This window comes from Strigops habroptila, chromosome 6 (assembly GCF_004027225.2).
Source record: "Strigops habroptila isolate Jane chromosome 6, bStrHab1.2.pri, whole genome shotgun sequence".
NCBI lineage: Eukaryota > Metazoa > Chordata > Aves > Psittaciformes > Psittacidae > Strigops > Strigops habroptila.
The window spans coordinates 61,777,048-61,798,724 of NC_044282.2; the positions used below are offsets into that span (position 1 = coordinate 61,777,048).

Below are 21,677 nucleotides of genomic sequence, written 5' to 3' on the forward strand. Positions count from 1 at the left end.
GCTAAAACCGGCCGTTGGTGCTCTTCAACCTTGACCTCTAGACTTGGGCCTGTGCCCAGCGCAGTGCTGCAACTCCCCTGCCTGCGCCCCGGCAGGGGACAAAAGCCCTCCAGCAGCAAAAGGCAGTGCCCTTTCTCAGCTGGTATTCCCATGGCCCCCTTTTCTGGAGCTCTCGTACTTTTGGGAAAGGTTTCTCCACGCTTGCAGCTCATGCCCAGCCAGGGTTTGTCTGGCGACAAAACAGGAGCATCCTCCTGCCTTGCTTTATTAGAAAAGGAACTATTTGGAGCATTTTTATCCTAAACTGTCCCTCTGTAACTCTGTAAACTATTTTTCCCCCCCTTTCCCCCTGACATAGATTTTCCTCCTGTTAGTGCAGCTCTGCAAGCAAGCCTATCCAGAGCCTGGCTCATTTCTTTGGGTCAGGAGATTTTACTATTGTTTTAGAAAAAACAAGTGTTTACAAGTTTCCCTAAAAGCAAGGGACATCCAGGCCTGGGGAGAGATGTTTCATCCCGCCCTGATAAATCCAATGGCCCTAGCAGCACACACTGTCCTGCTCTGTCCCATCCTCCTCCCAGTGTCTCCTCCACTGCAATACCAAGGAGCACAGGAAGTGAGGATCCACACTGCAGCGAGGCCAAAGAGGATGGTGCCTGGGGATTGGGAGGAGGGTGAAGAGGGAGAGGAGGCAAGAGGCTTGGTGCAGCCCTGTGTCTTAGGGTGAACCGTAAAAGCCACACGCTTTTGTACCACAACAAACCCACCACCTTTGTCACCCTGCCTGGGCTTGTGAGCGAGTGCCACCCAACCAGCCAGGGACCGCGGGTGTCTGGTTGGAGAGTAACCTGGGATACCGGGAATCCAAGTCTGAGGAGCTGCTGCTTGTGCAAGAGGGAGGATCGACCCTGAGCTGCCAGGCCCTTGTACCCAGGCCCTCTCCTCCTTGAACAGGATCACTGTCACGAAGCGACAGTGTTTTAATAGCAAATGCCACATTATTTTGTGTTTACTCAGTGAGGTTTTTTGGTTTACGCAGCACTCTCTTGCACGCTATCTTGGATGAGAAAAGTTTCCTGACAAGGGAAGGGGAGCTTGTTGCTCCTCTTGATCTCCAGCCATCCCAGGAAGGGTTACTTACTCCAAGCCATGTCCCACTTCAAAGGACACCCAAGATTTACAAGCAGTGGTATGAATGACCGTATGTTATTCAGCTCAGCTCGCTTTGTCCTCCCCCAAAATCCCACTGTCCCCAAGTAGAAAATTAACAGCTATTTAGGAGCCAAAAGAATAGAGCAGGGAGAGAGGGAGAGGGTGTGAAACGGATGGAGGTTTGTTGGGGAGAGCACCTCATGCCAGGGCTGCCCAGCCCACAGTGCACAGGGACTTCACCACTGCCATATTCCCACCGGAACAGGACAGGAGGCCGCGGCAGCCGGCCAAGCAGAGCCACTCCCTGGGCTTCCCTCTCATCTCACCCTGTCTGAGGAACATGCCAGATTTTGCAGCACACAGGCATCACTGGAGGATGCTCCTGGGACCACTCTGTCTGATAAGGTCTTTTTTTTTTTCCACGGTACATGTGTTGTGATGAACATGGGTGACCTGGCCAAGCAGCTCTGCTCCCAGATCTACACGCCCAATTTGGACTTTCCAATCCAAAAGGAGACCAAAAGGGCTGACAGGCGGACACAACAGTTTGTCTCAAATCCCAGAGTGAAGCTGCAGCAAAGCCCCTCCATGGGCATTAACCACCAGACCACATTTCCTCCCACATCACCTTAAACCCTCGCTCTCAGATACCCTAGGCACTGGGAACTGCCCCTCCAAGGGCTCAGGGAGTCAACACGGCAACGTCGGTGCCACCACTACATGAAAAACAGCGCCGAACCTCCACCGCCTCCCCGATGGTCAGCGCACACCGGTTTGAAGGCAGCACTTGGCCAGTGGCCAGATGTGGGGAGGGCAACACCAAAGGTGGGAAGCTGCTTCTCATTTCCTTCGTGGTTTCATATCGCCTTCCCTTTCCTTCCTCCCCCAGTCCACGGGGGGGGGAGTGGAAAGGAGGAAAGAGGCGCGCTTGCAGCCAGGGGGGAAGAAAACCTTCCCAAAAGCCGCTCAACAGTCACATCTGCTTCCAGCAGACCTTTGAATGCCAGACCCATTTTGACACTCAGCCCATAGCCGAGGGTGACAATACCAATGCCAAAAAATCCTTCTCCCTCCCTACCCATGCCCCAAAACACAAAGCAAGAGGAGCAAGAGTGGGGAGGGGATCAGCGGCGCAGGCGGAGCCAGGAGGCCACGCTGCTGCCGCCGCCGCAAGCCCTCCCAGCTGTTAGCAATCACGCGCCGCAGGGGTCAGAGCCGGCACAGATCCCAAATTATTTCTTGCTTCAATGCCGGGCGTGTATTTTGGACGGCGTTTTTCCAGCTCTTGCCGGGGGAAAACGTCAGCCCCTGTTCCTACCGGTGTTGCTGCCGCTAGCAGAGCAAAGCCTGGGTGGAGGTTTTGGGAAAGCGGGTGTCCCGTTTGGCAAATGAGGAATGCTCCGCTTAGCAAGCAGGAAGGTCAGGGGGCCGTGACAAAGCGGGGAGGGTGCCCCGGCGCTCACCCTGGTTGCTGTTTGTCCAGGGTTTGCTGAGAGAAACACAACTCCTGCACCCATGGTGCTGCACAAATCAGGACCACCAGCACAAATCCCCTCTCCAAAGAATGTGCAGTTACAGCACACCCCATTTTTTTTTAGGGATAAATGCTAGTAGGTTCCCTCAAATCCGGCCTAACTTCTGCCACAGATCAGCAACCTGGACCACAAAGTCCACCCTGGAAGAGACCGCAAACGCTGCAATAACCAATAATAAACCTCAGGTTTTCATCCTCTCTTGCAGCCCATGGTTTCCAAAAAGCCACTTCTCACTCCAAAATGTCCCAAAGCCCTTTACAAACCGCACTCCGGCCCCACGCCTGTTGGCACTTGTGACAAGATATCTGCACGGAGTGGTTTGTAAAGTTTGGGCCTTTATTAAAAATAATAAGTAACAGGATCTACTGACCCCGAGACAGAGCCAAACCCACCCGCGACCTAACCCTCACAGACGGTAATACAAAACAGGCGCTTTCCCAGAGAGTTTCCTCCTAATCCCGCCTCAGTGCTCATCACAGCTTGGGTTACGCCCGCGGACGTGTCACCCCGGGCTGCACCGTATCCCCGTCGGCAGCACCAGGACGGGCTCCCCGACCCTCACCCATGCCGGGGGATTCAGGAGGAAAACGCTTTCGGAGAACGCCCTCCTGCCTAAAAATGTTTTTTTCTGGTGCAGGCAGGAATGCCGGTGCAGGCAAAGCGACTTCCCCAGGCACTGGCGGGACGGTGTGTGCCGGCAGCGAGGGCAGCCAGGAAGGAAAGGGCGGGAGTTTGCAGCTTTCTGGGAGCGGTGCCGGCGGAGTGTGACTTGAAGCCATCGCACGGGGACCGGGACGAGCGCGCAGGAGGAGACAGGGCATGCACGGCATGTGTGCGTGCATGCGTGTGCAGGGCCCGCGGCCGTGCGGGCTGGCAGGGCACGTGGGGAAGATGGCAGGGCCAGAGGCAGGGGAGGAGGAGGGGTGTGCCCGGGCCTGCCGCGGAGGGCGGCACCGGGCAGGGCACGTGTGCGCGGGGCGGGCTGCGGCGGGCACGCACGGGGAGAGGCGAGGGGGTGCACACCGGGCAGGCCGGGGGGCGGGGCATGCACCGGGCCGGGGGGGGTACAGACACCGGGGAGGGTGTGCATGCACCGTGCCGGCTCGGGGAGGGGGGGCAGGCACGCACCAAGCAGGGCTCGGCGGGGTGCTCGCACCGGCGGACGGCAGAGACGCGGCGCGGAGAGAGGGTGGCAGAGCCGGCTGCCTCCCGGAGGGGGGAGCGGGCGCGGCGCGGCTCAGCGCTTACCTCCGTCGCGGCTCCCGCCCTCCTCCCCCGCCGCAGCTTGTTTTGAAATCCGTGTCCCCGCCGCAGCCGGCTCACGTACGCGGCGGCCCCAGGCTGGAGCCCCGCCGGGCGGGGCGGGGAGGAGCCGGGGCCGGGGGAGGCGCGGCCGGGCCCGGCCGGGCGGGAACCGCAGCTCCCGCGCGCGGGTTTTTTATTATTATTATTATTTGGCCTTTTTTCCCTTTTTTTCCCCCCGGTAATACCGGGCGGGGTGCAGGGAGAGGGAAGAAGGGAGGGGGGTCCGGCCGTGCAGGGGATGCCCGGTGCCGCCACCCCGCTACTCACAGCGTCCGGGGAGCCCCGCTCCGTGCCTCGCCGCCGGCCGGGTTAAAGCTCCCGGGGCCGGGCTGGTGTAAACAACCTCCCCACATGCTCGGCCCCTTCCTGCGCATTGGCTCCGCGGCTCCCTTTAAATGCACGCCCCCGCCGCCCAGCCCCAGCCCGGCCCGGGGGATGCCGGCGCTGCCCGTGCGCTGCAGGGGAAAGGCGGGCGAGGGTGGGCGCATCCCCTCCCGGCTTCCCTTCGAGCCGGGCCGGCTCCCGGCGGGTAGGGGGAGGCGCCGCTGCTCCCTGGGGCTCCGCCGTTTACCGCAGGTCTGCGGCCGGGGCCTCGCGGTTTACATTTAACGGGCCCTACAGCTAATTTCTCCTCATTAGGAGGGGACGTTACCATGATCCCGGCTCCAGTCCCCGCCACTGCGTGACCGCAGACAAACCTCGACGGTTTCTGTTCCACCGGAGCAGCTTCACCGATCTCACCGGGTCTGTTTAGTAATAAGGGAGAATTAAATTAATACCGGTGGTGCTCCTTCTGGGGTTTGTTTCGGGTGCTGAATTTCCCTCTTCCACCCCCCCCACCCCTGAAAGCCTCGACTTCTGGGTTCCCCATGACAAAAATTCCCACTTTTGCTGCTTGTTCATTTACAGCTAATTATAAAATTAATGGACAAACACAGCGGCCAACACACTTTTGGGCTTTACTTGGGACCCCCGCGGCCAAATACCGATTCATACCTCCTGGGATAAAAAGCACTTCCCCCTGTTGAAGGGCTGCTCACAACCAGCCTGTTCACCTTTAAAACCTCGGTACAGCCAAGGCGATTTGTTTTAGTGTGTGTCAGCCAGCAGAGACAAATGCTGGGCCTATTGCCAGCTTAAAAAAGAAGTGTATTTTTACCACCAACTAATATTCAGAACGCAGCTGCGTTTTTACTACGGTTGTCCAAGGTAAATTGTTGGGACAGGATGGGGTTATCATCTACTCGTTGTTTAAAAACTGAAACCTGTCTTGTCTGTATAAGGTCTCTAGTATTCCTAGTATTTTTTTGTCCAGTATAAATAAGGTGCCTTCTCCAAAGCACCCAAACAGGAGCCAAAATCATCTGTGTCCAGCAATGCTCCTATAAATTTCCTCCCAAGCTCCTCAGACTTGGATTTCTAAGCCACCTCGATACCTGTTAAAATGAAAAGTGAGTTATTACATATGCAGATGAGGGCAGGTGCCTACGAAATCCCTTGCCCGGCAGTCTCACGCACGTTAGGAGGCAGCTTGCTCCACAGAGACGTGCTGCTACAACACACGAGTCGAGGCGTTTCAAAGCAGCCGGGACTGGGGGCCAGGAGGGCACTGCACACCCCACCAGCCACAGCAGAGGCCAGGAGGTGCAGCGGGAGGACAGGAGCAGGGCTGGCCATGGGCAGCACCCCCGTGGCCAGTGGGCACTGGCTGCCCTGGGGAAAGGAGCTGGTGGGTGGTGGTGGGGTGCCTGGGCCCTGTTCCTCAGAGGGAGGTGGTATCAGTCATTTTCTGCTGGCCTCACAAGCAGCCACGGCTGCCCCTCATCTCCATGGCCACCCTCTCCCCCCCGAGTGGTCTCACACTACATCGACACCCCTCATCTCCTGCCATGGTGGCCCCCTAACGCCCTGTGGCCATTATGTCTCACCCCTACCCTTCATCTCCTGTCATGGCCACCACCCCTCAACTGTCATGCCACCCCTCATGATCTCCACTCACAGCCATCCCCATCTCATAGAATCAATGCAGGTTGGTAAAGACCTTTAAGATCATCAAGTCCAACCATTACCCCAGGACTGCCAAGTCCACCAGTAAACCATGTCACTAGCGGCAAACTGATCTCCCCTCAAGATCTCCTGTCATGGCTGCCCCTCATGATCTATACTCACCGCCACCCCTCTTCTTCCCCCCATAGCAGCCCACACTGTATAGCTGCCACCTCTACCCCTCACGACTACACCTTATCTCCCCTCACAATCTCACGACTGCCCCTACCCCTCACCTCCCCTTACGGTGTCCCCTTATGGCCACCTCTCATCTCTCCTCAAGATCTCCCCTCATAGCCACCCCTCATGCCCTACAGCTGCCCCTCACACCTCATGGCTGCCCCTCCCCTTACGGCTACCCCTTACCACTCATGGCCGCCCCTCCTCTCCCCTCACACCCCATGGCCGCCCCTCCTCTCCCCTCACGACTGCCCCTCACCCCTCATGGCCGCCCCCCCCCTCCCCGCTCCCCCTCCCGCCGACTGACGTCCCTGACGCGCCCCCGGCGCTGGCGGGAACGGCGCGTGCCCTGCCCGGCCCCCCCCCCCGCCCGCGCTGACTACGTGCAGTTCCCCACGAGACGGCCGCGCGCGCCCCCCGGCCAGGGAACAGCCCGCCCGGCACGTTCGCGCCCCCGTTCGCGGAGGGGGGTTGTGGAGCCAATCGGCGAGCGGCAGGCGAGCCGGAACGAACCAATGAGAGGAGGCGGCGCCGCTCGGAGGCCAATACGCGATGGGTTGTGGGGAGAGACCCCGCCCCTCCCCGGCACCCCTCAGCGGCGCTGCGGCGGAGCGCGGCGCCAGCTCAGGGCCGTTGTGGCGGTGCGGGCAGCGCCGCTCGCCTTCCCCGGCCCGCGGGGTGGTGCCCGGAGCTGGCCTTCTTCCCGGCAGCCGGCGGGGCTGTGGCTCGGTGCCGGTGGCCCTCCCTTCTTCCCTCCGCCGGTCGCCCAGGCCAGCGCCTGAGCTGGGGCGGGGGGCGTGGCGGAGGCACCGCTTGGGCCTGGGCGAGCCTCCGAGCCGGGGAGTGTCGGCCATGGGGGGCCCCTCGGGCGGCGCGCTCCGGCCGGCGTCCGTGAGGGCCCGGCGCGGCCCTGGGCCGCGTTCGCCGCGTTGGAGGGGTGTGCACTCCCTCAGAGGGATGGCGGAGCGCTGCCTTCAGCCCGGCGCGGCCGCAGCACAGGCGAGGTGTGGGCGCTCTTCAGAGCGGTGCAGCCCGGCGAACCGGGGAATAAAGAGGGAGGGAATAAACGTGGTGGCTCAGCTTCGAGTTGGCGTGTGGGAGCCACAGCTCGTTTTATTTCATGAACAGAGGAGAAAGTTCGGTTAAAGTTTAGGGAAAGTGATCCTGTGTTTTCATTGTGGTGTTCTCAGTGCAAGAAGCAAGGAGTTAGTGAGCAGCAGCACTGTAAGTGAGCCTTGCCATGTCTGGGCTGAATACTCTGCCCAGGCGCACGGTATGGCCACAGCAGCATGGACAGACACTTCCAAAGGCATTTCTTCACCCCTGTGCTTTAGAAAAATCCTTTAAAGCCCACTAAAACCTCCATAAATTAGTAGGGGTGATTAAATAATTGCAAAGATCAACTGCCCTAAATACTGCAAAATTCACCAAGACTCTCACCTTAGGACATTTATTTGATTAGTTCCTCCCCATCTTTTTATTGTTTCTCATTACACTAATATATTGTCTAGAGTTTGGGGTTGATGTCAGATTACAGTTTAGCTGAAAGTAAACTAAACGTTAAATGCAAGGAGAATAAGTACTAATGGTGCCTGTATATAGTCCAGATTTAGAGACTAAGTACAGGTGTAGTATTACATGGAGTGTTTAACAATATAGTTAAAACAGTGTGTGCATGATCCACTGCTTAAATATCCCAGGTACTTCCTGGGCAGCTTATTCCTTTGTATACCAATAAAACTCACCATGATCGATACTAGTGAGTAAAGCACATTGACATGTGGGTGAACCTGACCCCCAGACAAGCAGGTCTGTGGCTGGATTTGGAGCTGATGTCCTGTGTGTGGCATCTCTGCCCGGGTTGTGAGCCAGCGTGGCAGCACTGGTGATGAGCACAGGAACAGCCTTTGAAATCTCGCATGGAGATCGTTTTGTGTAGGGTAGAAGGCTTTTCTGTGGTTAATAGTCCACTTTTAATCTGGAGAGCATCCGCCTATCGTGTTTAATAGCACTAATGACCCTCTAATCCATTAATTTCTTTAGTCCCTTTTTGAACCCTTTTAATTCGCCCAATCTCCTCCACATCCTGCCCCTGCAGCTTCACCAGGGGCCGATGTGTTACGTGAAAAACTTCCTTTTCTTTGCCTAGGACTTTCTTCAGTGTCTCAAGCTTTTGTCTTGGGTGTTTACTGCCTAATTAGTCCTTCATCATCCCTGCAGTATTTGTGACTCAGGAGCCCTATCACCTTCTCCCTCCCAGCCCCACCAGTCACGTCCTTCGCAGACTTTTTTGCTCTTCCCTTACGCAGAAGGTCATTTCTTCCTCTGATTAACCACTATAGCCCTTCTCTGTAACTTTAGCAGTCTTACCATGTACTTTCAGAGATGGGGTGGATGGATCAGCATCACTCATCAAAATGTGGTATTTTAACCCCCAGCATAATGATGTTTTCTATTTTGGTTTATATTACTTTTCTAACAGCTGCCAATGTTTGACTTGACTCCTGCTGAGCTGATCTTCTCAGACAACTACCAACAATGACCCCCAAATGTCTTTATTTGTGAGCGGTAATAGCTGATTTAGAGCTCATGGCTGTATACGTACAGTTAGCATCATTTTTCCAAGATGTGTTTCTTACTGACACTAAATCACATCTCCCATTGTATCTCATCACACCGTGCTGTGAGATCTTTCCCTGGTTTCAGGCATGGCCGTTTGGGATAATTTTGCCTGTAAACATTGTCACCTCACTACTCACTCCCTGGTTAGATTTTGTAATGATGTGTTGAACAACAGATCACCTGGCCCAGATCCATGAGGGATTCCATCTGTTATCCTCTTGCCTTGGGGAATGGACATGAAACTGTTTATTCCTACCCTTGGTTTCTCAAAATGTTTAAGCCAGTTATCTACAGCAGAGGTTTGCTTTCCTATCCCATGAAACCATGGTCACTCAGAATTTGATAGGGAATCTCGGTGAATCCCCATGAACTCATAAGGGAAAAATCCCAATTAATATTTAGTGATGGGTTAGCCTGTTTTATGTAAGTAAAACTAAGATATGCTTACTTCTGGTGTTTTTTTTTCCTTTTTACTCTTTTTTTATATAGTAGTGTTCCCAATATTGCTATGTATGCTATGTGAGCAACACATCCGATTTGTTAATTAATTGTGCAACATTTTAAAACAGAAGGTGGGGAGGAAACACAATGGAAAAAAATGCCATACGTAAAAGAACCATGTCCACAGGATGACTACTACAGTTTTAATTTCAAGTAATATTAAATGTTAGTTTGAGTCCCACAATGCTGAGCAGTTGAGGTTTGGCTTGGTTCTACCCACCCATTGCTGCGCCTGGCATTTTACTTTGGCCTCTGTCCCTCGACCTCAAGAGATTATGACTTTCTGAATACACGAGCTCAGGGTAAACTGCTTAACTGACATTTTGAATCTATTAATATCATTAATTTTGTTTTGATAGGAGGTGAATCAGAGCCAAGCCACTGATACCAAATTAACCAAATAAACTGGAGGGGTTTTACTATATTTTCCTGCATGCTGAGGCTGTTACAGAGGACCGACACATACTGTGATCTGGGCAACTGCAGGCTGGGAAAATCTGGGTCTCAGTCTTAAAAGTTGCTAATTCTTGCAGTCTTTGGAACGTGATGCTGTTAAAATCTTCATCTCATGGGATCAAGACATTTGAGGAAGAAATGTGGGGAGGGGAGGAGAAAAATAAGTAAATTTGAAGAAAAAGATGGTGAAGTCGAAGTATGAAAATTTCCTTAAAAGCATCCTCCATGAGTTTGGATGCTGTCTTTTCGGTTTCCTGAGAACAGAAGCTCATCTTCCTGATGGCTGCAGTTGCGCTGACTTATGCAAGTCAACCAGTGCATCATTGCTCATCATCCTCTTTCAACCCAAATTGAGCATCCACTGCTGAGACCAGCAGAAGAGCTAAAAGCCCTCCCAGACTCAAGGCACAGGCACTCACTGAAGTTGCATCTCGTCAGGGCCATCCGTTTGGGAAAACAGACTTCTCCCCTTGTCAGCATGGTTAGGTTGGCCACCAGAAGTGAGGAGTCGCTTCTGTGGGACATGGTATCCACCTAAAATGGAGGCTACATCATCTAAAATGATTGCCTTCAACCCTTCATTCTTGTGCAACACCTGAACACTTGCTGTATTGTCACACGCAGAGAATATTTGCCTAAAATCCTGCCCTTACCAAAAGCCAGCTGGATTTGGGAGAGTTTCTTTTGTCTTTTTTCCCCAGTTTCATCTTCAATGGCAACAACAATACTGCTGAATTCAGCAACAGGCCTTGAGGAACACTCACGAAGTCTGGCCACATCCCCACCACTGAACTCTCCTAGCCCCAGGAGAAGAGTCACTTTATCCCAGCTGCCTCCTAGAAATCATCCCTGGCCCATGCTAACTCTTCACCCATGCCTGGAAATTGTTTGGAGGCAAGCAAGTTGACCCATGGCAAAGTTATGCTGAGGAATCCCTCACAGTTAGTTTGAGGGATTCCATTGATTTGAAGTTAATCACATCTCAACAGGACTTTGATTACTTCATACGCTGCAAGCAATTAATTACCTTCTTAAAGCAAGGCTCGCAAAATCATGCCTTGCAAGGTGGGAGAGACCATGCAAAATGGTTCATCTCCTCCCGGCTACTTCTGGTGAGCTGAGAACTGTGAGAGGAAGCCCTGGCCGAGCATCGTCTCTTGCAAGAAGCCAATTGCTGGGATTCAGGGCACCTGTCTTGCTCATCTCTGTTTTGTAGAGTGTAATTTCTTCCACCATACAGGAAAAGCTGGAGTTGGGCTCTTAGGAGGAGATGTAGTTCTTGCACGCTGTGGTGAGCAGGCGGTTGGTGGGCTGGAGTGTGTGTCTCTGCGCAGCCTCTGGTTGGGAGCAGGTTGTGTGACCTTCCCAGTGCTGATGCTCTCAACAAAGTGGAGGGGGAAAAGCCTCCCACATTTACAAGCAGCTACAAACCCTCGCCAGATCCAGAGCCGCTGTGGTAAACATTGTGTGGTTAGAGGCTGGTCTGGGGAGAGGGGAAGTAGATATCCGCGAAGAATAATTGACGTGCTTATTGGTTTTAAGTGAAATGACCCCATTTTATTTTCTTTTATATTTTCACCGAGCTGGTTATTGCAACGTGCCTGTTCCAGTCGCTGACACAAAAGCTGGTGCTCTGATCCTAATGCCCTTTTAATGCAATTTTGCCAACTCTCCCATGCGGAAGCGTATGGGATGCTGAACAGGACATTGGGAGGTGCTTGAAAAGATTATCCGCAAAGCCGTGTACAGCAAAGGGAAACGTGATGTTGGGGGAAGCTTTCTGCAACACAGTTATCCGCAGCATCTCACATGAGCGGGGGGACCCAGGAAAGCTCCATGGAGGCGGTGGGGTTCATCACGTCAGCATCCACAGAGGAAGCTTTGACCCACGCACGTCCTGCAGCCTTCAGCCGCTGCTGCGTCGTTTCTGAGTTGCAAGGAGGATGGTGATGTGCCACCGTAATTCCTGGTTATGCAATTCAGCCAATTGCAATTTTGCTTCCATCCAAACGCCCTCCAGGCTCTTTTCCATGTTATAAACCAAACAGCCTGCAACGTCTCATGTAGAAGGCAGAAACCGGTGCCCTGGACGCTCGCTTAGTGCTGCGCTCCTGCTTTTTGTTTGTCGGGAATGCTTTTCAGCAGAGCAATCTCAGATGAAACAAAATGCAAGGAGTAAGCACGTTTTAAAAAGAAATCACTTTTTTTTTTTTGGGGGGGGTGTAATTTCAAAATGAAGAAGGAAGTTTGGCTCCCTGTCCATATATAATACAATAAAGGGCTCCTGGCTGTTTATGCTTCGTGGCACGGCTGCAAGGAGCGCTCAGCAGCAGCCTGGACGCACTCGGGATTTCCAACTGTAATACAAAAAAGGAAACAGGAAAGAACGATGCAAACGTGTAACGAAGCCCGTGCTTGTGGTGGGCTGCAAGCGGCACCGCCAGTGCCCCAGCCTGCTCCTCCTCTCCCCACGCTTTTTGGAGTGGGCCATGGAAGGAGGAGAGGCGGGTGCTGGTGGAGGTTGCAGAGCCCTTGGCTGGGTTGCAAGTCTCCCGATTGCCTCTGCTGCCTCTCTTGCTTCCAGCTGTTGGCCCTCAGCCCCTACTTGATGCAACAAGTTCTTAGGGGGGAAGAAAGGGGGGAAATGATTTTTTTTTTTATGATACATCACTATTAGCTGAAAAATCAACATCAGGGTGCATTTATCAGGCGCCGTGTAAGGCCCAATGAGACACCCCACTCACATGTTAGAAAATTGTTTTTCTAATGCAAATAGGAAAATGTTTGTAAATGTGATGTGAGTGCTCCCTGATAGTCTGAAAATACAGTGTTTGAGGGGCACTGGATGGGCCACGTCAAAGCAAAACCCCCAAAGCCAGCACCTGCTCTGGCAAGGGAGCTCTTCTCTTGCAGGTCATCAACGAAGCACCACTGGCAAAAGCTCCTTTGGGGAGCAATCACCTTAAAATCATCCAGGGGCCCCTGGGCTTCCCCTTCTCTTTCTTTCCAGTTTTCTGTAACCATGTAATTTTTTTTTTATATGGTAGTAGGACTGTGCCTTGTTATCCTTCATCTTCCAGGTGCTGCATATTGGCTGTGCCTACACACAGCGTGCCTGCATCGCTGCGGTTCCTCCTTGTTCCCCAAATTACAAGCGTATTTTATCCCAAATCTGCCGTGCACGACCCAGGGAACTCGCCCAGCCAAACCCGGGCACGGCTCCCCGCGCCCTCCCTGCCAAGCGTGCAGCAGCCAGCGCCGGCTCGTCTCAACAAGCTGCTGATGGAGCCGGAAAGGGGGAAGGGAGCAAAGCCGCTTGGCTCCTGGCTCCCGGCTCCCGGTTCCCGCTCCAGCGGCTGCTGGGACACCCGCAGGGAGCATCCCAAACCCCGCAGTTCCGAATCGCGGGCTGCCAGGCGGTGTAAGCACCCCAGCGTGTTTCGCCGGAGGAAGTGGTGCTTTGAGCCGCCCACTGCAGCTCCTGGCTTTTGTGGAAATGTCGAAACCCAGCGATTACCAGCTTTTTGCAGTGCGTACGCTTCTTAAGGGGGTTTAGGAAACACGGGGATACATTGAGGAGCTCGCAGTCCCTCTCCTGCTCCTGTCCGGGAAGAGATTTGCTTTGTGCTGGAGTCGTAGGGACTTCTCTGGCAGATGAGACCATCTGTGGGCTCCAGCCTCCCCTCCTGTTCGCGGTCTGAGCGAGGAGAAGCCGAGAGGGGCAGGGACACTCATGGGTTTCCTTTTCTGTTCCTCGCTGCCTTCTACTTTTTTTTTTTTTTTTTTTTTAATAAACTCTGGCCTCTTTGCTTTTTTTCCCTTTCTTTTCTCTCTCCCCCCACCCCCCCCTTTTTTTTTTTCCCCTCCTTTCCCTTGGCTTGCTCATTTTTAACTCTTTGCTTTCACTCCCAGCACTGCTCTTGCCTTGCAGTCCCCACAGTTTCAGGAATCTCCAGGTCCACACAAAGTACTCGGTCAAGTGCACCAGGCACGGACTGTGTCTTATATCTGAACTTGGTTTATTTTGGAAGCTGAGTGGATCTAAGCCAGTGAGATATGGAGCTCCTAGGAAAAAAAGCCAGGGCACTCACGCTAGGAAGCCTGGCTCTTCATCGTGGGTCAGACCACTGGGCACAAGCCAGAGCTTCTCCACTGCATCTCAGTGGGCAGCGCAGTGTGGCAGTTTGGGGGAAAATTGTCTTGTTAGAAGAATGTGATGAAGATGTTGAGAGGTTTGGAGGAACTGCTCTGCAAGGAAAAGCTCTTTCAGCTCTGAGATAAGGGGGAAATAGTCGTCTGTGCGGACTGTGTCTGTGGTGAGGAGGAAGGAGGCCAAGGAGGAGTGTGACATAGGTCTGTAAGATGGAGAGTGGCTTGGAGACAGTGTATTTTCCTTTATTAGATGGGATAATGAGTGAAACCAGTTTGCAACAAGTCCAAAACCACATGGAGCCTTCCATCTCAGTCTCCTGTGGAGCTGTGAGGCTACTTGTCGCAGGATGCTCTGGGTGCTAAAGGTGTGCATGGCTCCAGAAGCTTGTGTGACATACAGATGGGAGTCCACCAAAGGCTCTTAAATACAAAGATGTCACTGAAGAAGTTACTGACCTGCAGGTTGCTGAAAGCTTCAAGACCCTTCACAGGGATGTCAGGCTTGTTCTATCCTGGATCTCCCTTCCCAAAGGTCTCAGGGCTGGGAGTACTGGGAGCACCCTGCAGAGATCTTCCACCTGAGCTAGGGGAGAAGGGTTGGAGGCCTCTGGCTGGATGCACATGGCACGGGCAGGATTTGTCTTCTCCCGAGGCTTGCTGGCAGCAGATGTTATCTTGGCGCCGCTCCCCGAGTGGGCTTTTAGGATCACAGTTATTTCTTCTTGGTCTTGCCTGTGTTGATCTCCACCTCCCTGCAGTCCTGGGCTTCTCACGCAGCCAACGCTCCTTATTTAACTCTGCTTCATTTAAAATAGAAAATTAATAATTAACTGGCCTGTCCTTTGAGCGGCACGTAAAGAAAATCCCTAACACCCGCCGTACCGGTTGTCTGTTGCCCTGGAGTCTGTTTGTTTTTCCAGCGAGCTGCTCTCCTGCTGCTGGTGTTTTGGGGTGGCCTCCTGACCGCCTCAGGGCTTTCCTCCACCAGCCAGAGCCACCTCTCTTTGCAACCAGCCTGTCCTACTGCAATGCATCTCTTGGCCATGATATCTGTGAAATGTTGTGAATATTTCAGAAGCTGCTCACCTTTTTTATCTGCAAGGGCCCAGGTGTACCAGTGGGTCACCAACCTGCAGCAGCATCTCACCACCTTCTCTGACCTCCATCTTCTTGTATCCATCTTGAAGCACACGTCAGCGTACTCCAGTCATTGAAGGTGAAACGGGAGACGACTTTACCCTAGTCTGGTAAGACACTGGCACAGGGTGCCCAGAGAAGCTGTGGCTGCCCCATCCCTGGCAGTGTTCAAGGTCAGGCTGAACGGGGCTTGGAGCAACCTGCTCTAGTGGAAGGTGTCCCTGCCCATGGCAGGGGATTTGGAACTAGATGAGCTTTAAGGTCCCTTCCAACCTAAACTATTCTGTGATTCTATGATAGGAAGGGAGGTAGGAGTTGGTTGTTTTTCACTTAATTAATGTATTACCCCTTTCTTAATGAAAGATGCTTTGGTTGGCTGGAGAAAGGAGGTTGGCTTTCTCCTTTTCCAGTGGAGAAAGAAAGTTCTTGAGTTATTTTCCATCCAACTACAGACCAGGAACATCACCACCCTCTTCTCTGGGGCTTCAAGGATAACTCCAACAATGCCCAGAGACATGTCTTTTAGGTACATTAAATCTAAACCCAAATAATTCTGGAAGAACTGGATGAAAGGAATACTCCTTCACAGAGGTTTACCCTTGTGATTGATTGGTGGACGAGCTTGCAAATGCTCTAACCCCACTCCCTTATTTTTACGACACTCATAAAGCTGTTAGTGTTAAATCTCCATCTCAGTGCAAATCAACGAGTGGGTTAATACTTACTGAGGGACAGGGAGATGCCAACACACTCCTTCTGAGGTACCAGGGCAAACTAGGCTCAAAACAAGAAAATCTTCAGTCTTTTCAAATCTTCATGCGTCACCCTCCTAAAAATCTAGTGTTTTCCCTTATGCCACTAAAGTTACTTGCAGCAGCGCAGATGTGAGGGGTTTGGTCAGACCCGACCCAACACTGGGGCAGCAGCCAGGGACATTTATGCATCCCTTGGCCCCAGTTGTTTTATTTTCTCTTTATTAAAATGGTGTTTCCCAGAGAATTCCACCAGCAGCACCAGATCTCATCTCCTTTAGGGGCATTTCAAGCAATTCCAGCCCCCACACTCTCCTCACAGGGCAATGAACTGTCACCTTTCTCCTTCCTGGCAGTGCTGGGATAGAGCTTGGAACCTTTGTCCCTGTGTGGAGGAGCAGGGCGGGTGCTGTGAGGAGGGAAACCTGCTGGGGAAGACAATATTTTTCCCTTTAATATCAGTTTTTAATGTTTCTCTGTAGGGTTGCAGGTGGTGTGGAGTGGTACATGGCTGCCCTGCTGCATGCCTGTGGAGACACTGCTCCAGCTCAGGGGATACTACCAACCGCCCCTGTGGATAGGACAACAGGACTGTACGGGAAGACAGATGAGTGTGCAGGAAGGAGAATGAGTGTACAGGAAGGCAGGTGAGCATATAGGGAGGCAGATGAGTGTGCTGGAAGGCAGGTGAGCATATAGAAAGGTGGATGGGCATATAGGAAAGCAGGTGAGCATATATGAAGGAACATGAGCATATAGGAAGGTGGATGAGTGTGTAGGAAGACAAGTGAGTGTATAGGAAGGCAGGTGAGTGTATAGGAGACAGATGAGCATACAGGAAGACACATGAGCATATAGGAAGACAGATGAGCATATGGGAAGGCAGGTGAGTGTGTAGGAAGGTGGATGAGTGTATAGGAAAGCAGGTGAGTTTATAGGAGGGCAGATGAGTGTATAGGAGACAGATTAGCATATAGGAAGTCAGTTGAGCATATGGGAAGGCAGGTGGGTGTGTAGGAAGATGTGTGAGTGTATAGAGAGGTAGGTGAGTGTATAGGAAGGCATATGACCATGTAGGAACACAGATGAGCATATAGGAAGGCAGGTGAGTGTGCAGGAAGGTAGGTGAGCATATAGACCTCGGCATCCCTAACCATGCCAGGGGGTCAGTTACCTGTAGCTCCTGAGTGGCAGCCCCTCTCTCCACCAGTGTCAGCTGGTGCTATAGGGGGACGGTGGGTCTGTAGGGCAGGGGTGAGACCCAGGCGAGCAGAAACCTCTAACTGTCCATGGCCCTGAGCCACCCAAACCTCGCCTCACCCAACGTGGTCGCGCCAGCACAGTCGTGCTGGACCCAGCGTTCCAGGGCTGTACCGAGGTGACTCACCCCACTGCTTGCAGCAGCACACTGCCGTCCAGTAACAAGTGAAAATAGAAACATCCCCAGTTCCTGGGCCAGGAATAACGTTGCAGGGTGAGTTTTTGGTTGGGTGTTTTTTTTTTTTTTTTGTGGTGTGGGTTTTTTTTTTCCCTTTAAAGTGAAATTCTTTTTTTTTTTTCCATTCTCTCTGACTCAGCCTCAGGAAAGCCACCACGCTGTGGCAAAATCCCCTCCCAGCTTCTCCGCTGTGGCCTGCGGCACGTCGGCCACCAGTGTCAGTGCTGGTGGGGACAGATGCAGGAGGGGAGAAGCACAGTCTGGTAGGATGATGCCACATCCTGGTGGAACATGGCTTGTGTTTTGCCAGGATGCAGAGCTCAGGAGCAAAAAGGGGATGAGGAGGAGTGCTTGGAGTTGTAGCCCAGTGCTTTGGAGGTTTATATGATGAGAGGAGGGAGGAGAGGATGGGCAACTGCTGGGATGGAGAGCTGGGAGATGGGAACAGCCAGTCTCTCCTGCCTCAGTGGGACATGGGTGACGGGTCTCCTCAGGTCTGCCCGCTTTGGGATGAGCATCTGCTGGTGGCTGCCATCAAATGGCAAATGAGAGGTGATGGGAAGTGGGAAAGAGGGGGAGATGAGGCCATGCTGGTCTCCATGAACCTGCCTGGGGCTGGTGGGTGGTTGCATCCGTAGCGGAGGTATAGGGACATCCCGGGAAGGGGAGCAGGCACAACAATGTTATCGCAGCCACCCCACGTAACCGCTGCTCCCATTGTACACTGCCCTCCAGGCCTCCCTGGGGCTCTGCCAGCCTTTTGAGGGGGGAGATAAGCCAAGTCCCACCGTTCTATCAGGCCAGCCCACACCTAGGATCCAGCAAAACACAGCTGCTGTCCGCACCCCTGCCCGAGCCCTCATGGCAGGGTGCTTGTCCCCCTAGCAGAACCCATCCAAACTGCCCCAGGGATTAAGCAGAGTGCAGCATGCCCATTAAAAATGATTAAAACAGCAATTAAGGACTATTTAAACAGCCCTCCATCCATGTAAGCAACAGCATGCTACAGGTGATTTTTCACAGGGAGGCTGAACTAGATAGAATCGCAGAATCATTCAGGTTGGAAAAGACCTTTAAGATCATCGAGTCCAACCTTTAACCCAGCACTGCCAAGGCCACCGCTAAACCGTGTCTCTGAGCACCACATCTACATGTCTTCTAAATCCCTCCAGGGATGGTGACTCCACCACAGCCCCGAGCAGCCTTTTTCAGCACTTTACAAGCCTTTAAGGGAAGAACTTTTTCCTCATATATATAATGTAAACCCTCCCCTAGTGCAACTTAAGGCTGTTTCCTCTTGTCCATTGCTTGTTACTCAGGAGAAAAGACTGACCCCTACCTTGCTACAGCCTCCTTTCAGGTAGCTGTAGACAGTGATAAGGTCCCCCCTTGAGCCTACACTTCTCCAGGCTAAAAAACCCCATTTCCCTCAACTGTTCCTCATCAGACTTGTGCTCCAGACCTTTCACCAGCTTCATTGCCCTTCTCTGGACCCATTCGAGCACCTCAATGTCTTTCTTGTAGTGAGGGGCCCAGAAGAGAACATAAGATTTGAGGTGCAGCCACACCAGTGCCCAGTACAGGGGAACAGTCACTGCCCTTGTCACATTGGCCACACTATTGCTGACACAAGCCAGGATGCCATTGCTGGGCACGCTGCTGGCTCAGATTTGATCAACACCCCCAAACATGGTAGTCATTTTTGGATTCTTTTCAGACCTTCTCCAAAAATAATCACATATTTTCCTTCTGTGGTTTTTCTTCAGTCAACCCCATGTGGGGATCACCCACCACCCACTCCCCGTGAGCCCACTGTCAATGGGGGTGTCCTGAAGGGATGCTCAGGGACCCCCATGCTGGATGCCAGGGGATAACCTGGGCCTCCTATGCTTAATGTCAGATTTGGGGAGGGAGCAGGCAGCTCTCCATGGCTGCTGTCTGCAGCCGGGAAAACCCTCCATCAAGCTTGCACGAACAGGCTGGGCTTGTGGCAGCTCCAAACCATATCCGGGGTATCCTATCCCACATCAAAGCGCTTTTCTGGCAGTGATGGAGCTTCTTCTTCTTCCTGGGGCTCAGGGGGCCCAGCAGGCTGCCGGCGCTGTTTGCACACCTGGGCATACACAGGAACGGGGCTCCCCTCACTGCCCGGCTGCTCCTGGGTGATGATCTCCTGCACGGAGATGCTCAGCTCATCCCCAGTGGTCAGGGATGGGGAGTCCCCCTGGACGCTGCCAGCATCCCCAGGCTTTTTCTGCGTCCCAGATTTGTACCGGATGCTTTCATAGATTCGTCCATCGGGATCTGGCATAGGGTCCACCATAGATGTGCTGGTGTCCCCGGGCAGAACTGGCAACTCCCGGTGCCGCAGAAACTCTGGAGTCCTCAAGACTGGTTCGGAGGGTGTGTGGGAATTGGGTATGCAGCCTGGCACGTGCAGCCTGGGGTCCCCTGCTGTGGGGTTATCCTGGAGCTCACCAGGAGAGGGGGTGCCTGCAGGGAAGGAAAATTGGGGGTTATAGAATCATAGAACCATAGAATGGTTTGGGTTGGAAGGGAACTTAAAGCTCATCCAGTTCTAACCCCCTGCCATGAGCAGGGACACCTTCCACTGGACTGGAGAGTCATCACACTGGGGAGCATCCATGGGTGATGGCAAGGGTAAAGTAGCACCCAGTAAAGAGGATTAAATGGGTCCCGCTCCCACTTCCATCTCCACTCTTAGCAAGCAAGATAATAAAAAGCATAGAACAACCAAAGCAAGCATCCCGGGTTGCTGGTGAGGCCATGCTCGCTGCTGCAGGGCCAGTGTGACGTTGGGAACTGCCACCCTCTTTCCTGCACAGTGGCTCATGCCTTCGGTCAAATATTTATCTAAGAAGGAGGTTCTGCCCTGTGCAGGGTCTGTCAACACGGGGAGCTGGCGGGGCAGGACGCTCAGCCGGTTTGCTTACTCCAAAGGCAAAGGAGACACTGGAAAAGCCGTGTAACCTGGGTGTTCTCCTCCTGCAGTAAATACGCAGGGATATGGTGGTCCTATGTGGTTTGGGGTGCCCCAGCTGTGGTTGGGGTGTGTGTGTGCAGCATGGAGGTGGGGGCATGGGCTGCTGGGTCAGATCTGGGCCAGAGCCCCTCAGGGCCAGTGCAGTTTCCCCTACCCAACGTCTCTGTCCTGGCAGTAAGCAGCACCTGCCCCCTGAGCACCCCAACATGAGCGCTCCAGCATGAGCATTCCAGCATGAGCACCCCCATGTGAGCACACAAACATGAGCATTCAAACGTGAGACCCCAATATGAACACCCCAATGTGAGCATCCCCAGCATGAGCACCCCAGAATGAGCACCCCAGTGTGAGCACCCAAACATAAGCATTCAAATGTGAGCACCCCCAGCATGAGCACCCCAACACATGCACCCCAGCATGAGCACCCTAATGTGAGCACCCCCCAGTGTGAGCACCCCAACATGAGCACCTCAGTATGAGCACCCCAGTGTGAGCACTGCTTGCATCCTGTGAGCGCTCCAACACGAGCACTCCAACATGAGCACCCCCGCATGACCATCCCAAAGCGAACATCCCAACCCGACCACCCCAGTGTGAGCACCCCAACACAAGCACCCGGTGTGAGCACCCAGATGCGAGCATCCCAATGCGAGCATCCCAATATGGGCACCCCACTGTGAGCCCCCCACTGTGAGCCCCTTTACGGGAGCACCGTGGTGCACCCCAGCACCCTGCCTGTGCACCCCAAGGTGCCAAGGCTTCACTGTCAGGGGTCTCTTCCCTGCCCTGCTGCAGAAAAGCAGGAGAGGGCTAGAGATGCCTTGCCAGGGGAGCCCCAGGAACAGGGTTTGGGGGTGGTCTGGTGGGGCCACCCTGTGAAATACTCCAGAGCCCCCCACTACAGTGCAAGGAGGAGCAGGAGTTTCGCTTGAGCATCCCAAAGCTCAGCTGCAGCGTGGCAAAAAGGGGAAATTAGTACATGGGGTGTAATCCTCCTCGTTACCCAGCGTGCTAACTAAACGGTTCCTGGAGTAAATGGGAAGAGAAACTCATCCCAGCTCCATGGAAAAGCAAATGGCTGAATGTTTAATCCAGTGGGAAGGTTTGGAGCATTAAAACATCTTTTTTAAAGCTTTTCCCAGGCGATTCCCTTCCTGCCGGCACAGAGGAGGCCACAGAGGAGGCCAAGGGAGTGTTTTGAAATAGCTGACACGATCCTGCCAGAGGAACTGGGACTTGCAGTAGGTTTTACTGGGATACTTTGCTGTTATTGGGAATTTTAGGAGCTTCTTTTGGACCATGCAGCCTCCTGCAAGACCCTTCACCATGGCCACGGGGCATCCCCATCTCCATGTCAGGGAACTGAAATTAGCTGCTTGTTGCTAACGAGCTTCACT

At 53.4% G+C, this 21,677-nt stretch overlaps 2 protein-coding genes across 6 annotated transcripts in view; both read right to left on the minus strand.

Annotated features, from left to right (window-relative positions):
- The window catches only part of ZNF395 (zinc finger protein 395), an 18,049-nt gene extending 11,299 nt beyond the window's left edge, over positions 1-6,750 (minus strand). Inside the window, exons 1-2 of one of the 5 annotated variants that reach the window (XM_030491023.1) lie at positions 6,732-6,750; positions 4,645-4,738 (exon numbers count right to left, since the gene is read on the minus strand). Coding sequence is in view for 1 of the 5 variants with exons in the window: in XM_030491020.1 (XP_030346880.1) it covers positions 4,260-4,345 (86 nt within the window). In the remaining 4 variants the exon portion in view is untranslated. Of the gene's footprint in view, positions 1-3,935; positions 4,051-4,259; positions 4,366-4,644; positions 4,739-5,455; positions 5,882-6,731 lie in introns of those variants that run through there. The other 4 variants (XM_030491025.1, XM_030491021.1, XM_030491020.1 and 1 more) reach the window with 4 other exon arrangements.
- A 12,143-nt stretch (positions 6,751-18,893) lies between these two features.
- The window catches only part of LOC115610116, a 10,274-nt gene continuing 7,490 nt past the window's right edge, over positions 18,894-21,677 (minus strand). Inside the window, exon 6 of the mRNA XM_030491181.1 lies at positions 18,894-19,769. Coding sequence (XP_030347041.1) covers positions 19,294-19,769 — 476 coding nt within the window. The 3' untranslated portion in view covers positions 18,894-19,293. The remainder of the gene's footprint in view (positions 19,770-21,677) is intronic.